Source organism: Barbus barbus (assembly GCF_936440315.1).
Source record: "Barbus barbus genome assembly, chromosome: 38".
In the NCBI taxonomy this organism is placed as follows: Eukaryota; Metazoa; Chordata; class Actinopteri; order Cypriniformes; family Cyprinidae; genus Barbus; species Barbus barbus.
This window is the reverse complement of record NC_136716.1, coordinates 15,292,732-15,300,356: the sequence shown is the minus strand read 5'-3', so window position 1 is coordinate 15,300,356 and position 7,625 is coordinate 15,292,732. Positions and strand designations below refer to the sequence as shown.

General features: G+C 38.1%; 1 protein-coding gene across 1 annotated transcript; it reads left to right on the top strand.

The window, feature by feature from the left end:
• The first annotated feature begins 3,746 nt into the window (after positions 1 to 3,746).
• LOC306858021 (mRNA decay activator protein ZFP36L2-A-like) lies at positions 3,747 to 7,061 on the top strand. The gene is made up of 2 exons (XM_079398362.1): positions 3,747 to 4,012; positions 4,656 to 7,061. Exons 1-2 carry the CDS (start codon positions 3,971 to 3,973, stop codon positions 5,754 to 5,756), a joined length of 1,143 nt encoding a protein of 380 aa, XP_079254488.1. The 5' UTR covers positions 3,747 to 3,970; the 3' UTR covers positions 5,757 to 7,061.
• The last annotated feature ends 564 nt before the right edge of the window (positions 7,062 to 7,625 follow it).

Here is a 7,625-nt window from a genome sequence, read left to right as displayed (position 1 = left end):
TAACTAAACCTCACAAATAATCACAACAAAATTATGATTTTATGTCACCACAATAACTTCAAATTACACTACAACAAGGACAGATTTAGAAGTGGTTACCTTGATTGCCAGTTAAATTATGTGAGCGGCTGTTTTCTCATCTCTCTTGTTGTATCCAGGGAACAGCTCGGAGCTGGGCACTCTTTGGGGTGTGGTGATGGTGTCTTCGATGGGGATGTCCAAGGCACCTCCTTCGGCTAGTCTAATGAAAGGCTGCCGGCCTGTGGCTAGGCCAATAGGGCACACTGAAGCCCAGAATACCAGCTCTGTGGCATGACGAGGAGGGAGGAAAAGCACCAGTTTAGAGTGACTCTCAAAATGTCATCTGAAAACAAGGTTGGGTGCATGAGTATATTAGAATAAAGTGACAAAATTTGATAAAATGCTAATAAAAAATTATAATACAAATTAAAATTAGAAAAAAATGACCTATTTTACAACTTTTTAACATTCCTTTTTAAATATTTATTTAATTTTTCATATTTACCATAAAAATTAAATGAAGACTAGCCAAAAAAAAAAAAAGTAATATTTTTGTAACAAAACATATTTTTGTTATGTGTTTTCCCCCTTTTTTATTTTCTTTGTTGAACATTTTCTCATTTATTATTTAAAACTTTTCATATATACCATAAAATTGACATGAAATCTGGCTAAAAGTAAAATTTCATAAAATGCTAATAGAAAAATGATCTTACAAAGTAAAATTAAAATTTTTGTTGTTTTCCTCCTTTTTAATACTATTTGTTAATTATTTCCGTTTATTATTTCAATATTTTCATATCACAAACTAGACAAGAAATCTAAACTAAATTCAATAAAATGCTAGTGGAAAACTTTCTTACAACTGAAAATGACAGTCTAAATAAAAAAGAAAATATTTTCTTCCTTTGTATTATTCTTTATTAAATATTTCCTTGTTTATTATTTAAAATGCTTCTTACAAAACTGACATGAAATCTAGCGGAAAACAATTAGATTAGATACTAATTAAAAATTATCTTGAGGAAAATGTAAAAAAATAAGTGCTTTCCTCCTTTTTAATATTCTTTGTTAAATATTTCCTTATTCATGATTTAAACATTTTCATATTTACTATAAAATTGACAATAAATTTGGCTACAAAGTACCTTAAATGAACCTCAAGGTCAACGTAAGCAAAAAAAAAAAAAAATTGTCTAAAAAAGAATATTGCCACAGAGGAGACGCCTCTGACGATAATAACACATAGGAGCAAGCTGTGCTTAGTAGCAAGCGAGCAGCGCAGACCGACCCAAACCGGTCTCATCTCCATCAGGGCCTGGGTGCTGCAGCAGATGGAAGCTGGGGTTAAATTCAGCTCTGGGTGTAACCGTACATAAACAAGCAGAGCAGACCTCAAACATGGCTTCTGGATGCTCTACGGCCTGTAGGGAAGATCCAGGGGCGAAAACAAGGGCCCAAACCTGACACTGCTTTCATGAGACATCAATGGTCCATATTCAGCAAAGAATATGATACGCACAACACGAACCTCCAGCAGACATCGGCAGCAGCATCTTCAAACAGTCAGTGTGACAACATTATAGACAGGGAAAGAATGTCCAACATTACCATGTGTTGTTGTAGAAGACAAGAAGTGTTCCCTTATGGGCCGCCCTCTCTACCTAATGGTTGCCTTGGACACACATTGTGGACATCACAAAGGAGCCAGTGTAAAGTCCTGTGCAGACGCCTTGGCAGCCGTTCTGGCCATAGTAGCGATGTTCCCTCTCTGTGCAATGATGTAATGTTTTGGAATGATCGGAGCTGCTCAGCGAGAACTGGAGTCAGTGTAATGGATGAGTGGTTTCTGTGTACAGAGTTTTGTTTGAGAGTTTTCTTCTTTTTATTGTCCATCATGGACCATGGCAGATCTAAGGCTTGCACTTTGCATGTAATTTAGAGCTCTAAATTGAAGGTTTGTAGCCAAGAACTGCATCTACTATGACTAGTGTTCTTCCTCTTTCCTATCCACTATGAGCAGTTAATCTTTAGTTTATATACACAAGTTGAATCACGCAAAAGGAGATGGCCCTGTAACTCATGAACATATTACATACTACACGGGTCTAATCATTCTACATTTGGGATGCCAGTGTGGTGAGGACTGCTAAGAGAAACTGCCAATTTAAAGTGATGGGAATTTCACATGGACTGAACTTAAATAGCCACTGAGCTAGGATCCCACAAACACGGCTTGTTCTAGGCAGCTCTTCTTTCCATGAGTCAATGAGTTCAGTGTGGAAACGAATAATGTTTTCACTCAATGAAATTATTATGCATGCATTTAACCAGTTGGCCAGACTAAATTTGAACCAATTATGAATATAACAGAATGTCAAACTAGTGTCGGATTAATACAGATTTTCAAATGTCAAGCAAAGTAGCATTGCTTTGAACTTGATTAAAATGTATCACAGTTTGCAAATGTTTCTGGAACAGCAAATCAGCATATTAGAATGATTTCTGAAGAATCATGTGAACCTGAAGACTTGAGTAATCTAGGTTTTCCATTACAGTAATAAATTACATTTTAAAATATAATAAAATTAATGCTGTCAAATGATTAATCATATCCAAAATAAAAGTTTTTGTTTGCATATGCATATGCATATGCATGTGTACTGTGTATATTATATATATATATATATATATATATATATATATATATATATATAATATACATGCATGTGTGTGTATATATATATATACATATTAAATATACTCAGTACACACATATATTATGTACACAAAAACTTTTTTGGATGCAGTTAATCGCAATTAATCGTTTTACAGCACTAATTAAAATAGAAAACAGCTTATTTCATTTCAGAATATTATTGTTTTTACTGTATCTTAAAACAGATAAATACAGCCTCTGAGAGAATGAGCCTTATTTCAGAATCACAAAATGAAAATAATTCTAAAACTGTACTCATCTTAATTTTTGTCTGTTAAATTCCACATAAAGAGAGTTAATAATCTATTCCAAAAATTTAAAAATCAATCATAATGTAAAATCACATTTCAACACAGGGGGCACTGTAGAGGCTGCAAGATTTGAAATGCATGTATCCGAAATGTGCATGGCTGAGGTTGTCCATGACCAGGACTGAGAACCACTAAGCCAATGTGAAAAACATCCGTAAACAACAATATGCAGTCAGTGGTGCATTAGGCTACTCATAGGAAGTAGCTTAGATATAGATACTGTTTCAAATCAGCATTAACAAGGAAGAATGTAGCGGTATACTTTCTGCGGGGAACTAGATGAGTTGGAGAATCGGATTTCAAGCACCTGAGTTGAATTTATGTAGTGTTGATTGTCTCGAGGCAGGCAGTGCACACTAGGGCCGTTCTCAAACGGAAGGCTGCATCCTCCGGAGGTCGCATTTGTAGGCTCCATACGTCTTCAAGTCTGGTTTATTTCAGTTAACTGAGCATTACATTCGCGAGTCAAAAGCATATTACAACAATTTACACTTAACTAAGAATAATGGTCAAATTTATAACTGTTAATATTCTAAAATAAGGTCTTCTTTATGACGTATGCAGCCTACAAATACAACCTCCGGAGGATGCAGCCTTCAGTTTGAGAAACGGCCAAAGACTGTGCTGAAGTCTAGAGGGGTGGGGGTACTGAAACTACGTGAGGGGAAGGGCGGGGCTACAGGCAGCGCACTGTTGAAACTTTGTCGAGCTCCGCCCTTTAACAGCTGCAACGCATTTATACACATGTGCAAACTTTGCCCATGTACGGCACTCCCCAAAACCTGTGCGGCTTAACTCCAAAGAGCTTCATTGCTTTTCCAACTCCTTTTGAAGACACAAACCCCGTTCAGCCGTGGATTTCTCTGAGTACACAAGGATCAGAAAACTTTCCCCCCTTAGCTGGAACTCACTATAGAAAATGTCTGCTTCGGTGCTGTCTTCCATACTTGATTTCGACAGGGTAAGAGTTTATGTTTGACTTATTCACTTCTTCTCTTTTTTTTCTCATCTTATCTTAGTATTTTGATCTTTGTTTGTTTCCTCAGTTATATCAAACTTGTAACATGAGAGCTGTGTTTACTCCCCAGTCTTCTGGAGCTCATAATAACGCGTTGTTGGGAGACCGGGAGTCTTGTAACTCATTTTGTTTGAACTTCTGTAACTCTGTTACAGACTGGGTTTTTGCGTTATTCGTCACAAACTTTGATATAATATCCACATAGATGTATGTTACAAGTTAAAGTAATTTTTAAAATCCATTTCTTAGACTCAAATTGTTATGTGCAAGGTCTTGTGAATGAATCTATTACATGTTAAAAATAAAATGCTACATAACACTTTCATTTAAATCTCTTATTTCAAATAGATAGGACAACATAAAATGTTACCCCCACAGAGCAAATAAAACACAACAAACACACAAGTGCATAAAGCATGGGGTTTGTCTTGTCATATTTATTTATTTTTAAATTGGTATACATATGGTCATGTACAATAGTGTTTTCATTCCTGTGTTTTATTGCTAATTGTTGGATAAATTAATGGTGATACCTCTTAAGCTTATTTGACATCCATGCTTAGAAATTCTGTTTGTTTTCTTTCAGGAAAAAGTCCCAAATTCAAACGCAATCTATCTCCACAATATGCTGGAAAAGAGGAATGTCGGGGTCCCATTTGCTGCTTCCAATACCAACAACAACGGGTCTTTTGCTTATTTCAGGAGCAACTCAACAAACCACATGGACTTCAACATGAGCAACAGGCTCCAGATCGGTTTCGAGAGCTCGACACCTGCCTTCATGAATAAAGAAAACAAGTTCCGAGACCGTGCGTTCAGTGACACAGGGGAACGCAGTCAACAACTTCAGGAAATCCTTCAACAAAAGCCCGGCTCTCAGATCAACTCGACCCGCTACAAAACTGAACTTTGCAGGCCTTTTGAGGAAAACGGTTTGTGCAAGTATGGGGAAAAGTGTCAGTTCGCTCACGGCTATCATGAACTGAGAAACCTGTCCCGCCACCCGAAGTACAAGACAGAGCCATGTCGCACATTTCACACTATTGGTTTCTGCCCATACGGCCCCCGCTGCCATTTCATTCACAACGCAGATGAGCGCAGAGCTGCTGCGAGTAACGCTCGTCTGAGGCTCAGCAGGGAGATTGGTGTCCTGGAAGAGAAAGTGTCATCAAACCCATTCCTGACACCGAGGGAAAGACCGAAGCTGCACCACAGCCTGAGCTTTTCTGGCTTCTCCAGCTCCTGCAGCAACGAGTCTTCTCTAATTGACAACCCAACATCACGCACGCCCCCGCCGCCCACCTGCACACTCACTCCCAGTTCACCCTGTCTGAATGCATTCACGTTCCCTGATCAGGATCTTAAGGCTTTTCTTGCCCCCATCATCCCTCAGACCCATAGTGCTTTCACCCATCAGAAAAGCAGTTGCTTGTTCAGTAACATCCAGACCAACGCTTGTCCCTCGTCGCCACCTTTCAAAATGAGCCACTTGCCCTCCATGCATCCGCTCTCAGAGTCTCCAGTGTTTGATTCTCCACCAAGCCCGCCGGATTCCCTCTCAGATCCTGAAGGGTACCGGAGCGGCTCTTGCTGTTCCTCTGGCACAATCAGCGGTTCGGAGTCGCCCAGTATGGACGCAAATAGACGTTTGCCAATCTTCAGCAGGCTGTCGATTTCAGACGATTGACTTGCTATTATTGTTATAGCCTTTTATCCAAGTAGTGCCAACATGAGTTTCAGGTCAAATATCAGTCTCAGCCGTTGGTTATCTCTAAGTGTTTGTCTCATGATTGAGATCTGATTATATTTCTTCTTTCTCATTTTTCCTTTACCAAGATGATGGCTTCAACAGCCTAGAAAAAGGCCTATGTAGAAGTAACTATCTTGGGAAAACATTCCATAAGTTTGGAAGTGGTGTGAGAGCACAAGAACTGGGACTCATAAATTGGTCATGGAATGTCACGGCAGATTTTTTTTTAAAACTGTGTGGTATCATTGCATTTTGCATCATGCTTTGAAATCTATTTAACTTATTTATTGTCATGTGAAAGTATAGCTTTCAAGGATAAATGGAGTCCATATGGTATTTATCAAATCTAAAGCAATACACTTATATTCCTGTTTAAATTGTGATCGCCAATATTAATCTGGAAACCGTTGGGTTTGTCTCACAATAATATATTTTTGTTAACTCGTTTATTTTACTGTAAATAGGGAAATAATTTAAAATTGTATGCTATTTATTTCAATTGTTTACTGTGTGTGTGTGTGTGTGTATATATTAAAAAAGTGGGAGCGTCTGATGAGGCCACGCTGTGATTTCTTGTGCAGGAGGGAGGGAAGCGTCAGAGGATCTATGGGCATTTGTAGAATGTAGCCTGTCTTATGAGGTCTTATGGCCGTAAAGAACTAACTGACTTCACACCTACGAGTATGACTCTGTTTTTTTGTTTTTTTACCATCGATAACGACAACCAAAAAAAAAAGTGTCCATTTGCACACAGTTGCGTGACGATTGCAGTCTAGTGCCAGAGAATGTAGCACTCTCCTATCTAGAGGTTAATAACTAGCTAATATGTGCCTGCTGGGGTTGAAGATCCCACATAGTTTAACCTAATAAATCAGTTGCTTTGGTTTATATCTAAAGCCAATCGAATTGAATGTAGCTCATAGATCGAGATGCCTTTTTTATGGTGACTGAGATGCTATTTCATTGTTTATTTTTCTACTTTTAGAAAATTTGAACGCACCATTCCTAATGAAAGATACTCTGCCTTTCAACTGTGCTTCTCTAGACATGCTGACTGGGGATATTAAGTTTTGTAGTTGGTTAATAACTATTACTTTAACTTTTTAGATGAAGTAAAGCAACACTGAATGTAATAAACGAACGTCAGTTGGAGTATGTATACAAAGTGTGCAGAGTAAACTTGTACTGTATGTTTTTTTTTGTTGTTGTTTTTCCATAGAACTTCTAATAAAGGCATTTTTGAACAAGATCTGGATGTTTGGAGGGGGTTTTATTCCACAGTGGAAATAAGAGTTGCTTAATTCTCAGGACAGGGTTTATTAATGCAGAGTCCTGTAAATTGTCTACTCTCTATTCTAGTCTGTTTTCCCGCCCTCATACTTTGTTACATAAAAGCAACCTACAGAGTCTTCTGCAGTTACTTATCGTAAGAAATGCAATTAGGAAAACACAGGCAGACATGTGTCAGTGTTAAGGGTCTGCTAGTGAAGATAAGGCGCTTTGCAAATATTTACATACTAAGAACTTCTTAGACAACCCTGTTTAACTTAGAGTGTTTGTCATGTATGACCTCTCACAAGCATATGTATGATAAGGTTGATAAATGGTCAAATGATTGCGCTTATATGTGAAGCTATATTTGAATGTATCTGGATCCACTGTGCGCGTGTGTGAGAGTAGTGGGGGTCCTTTGCGTGTCAGTGTGCATGTGCAAAAGAAAAGTTGTCAGCCTTTAACGAACCACATCTCACAAAAGCAGGAAACCACTCTGTTCGCTGATTAGGGACTCTTGGGAGCAGAGCTATT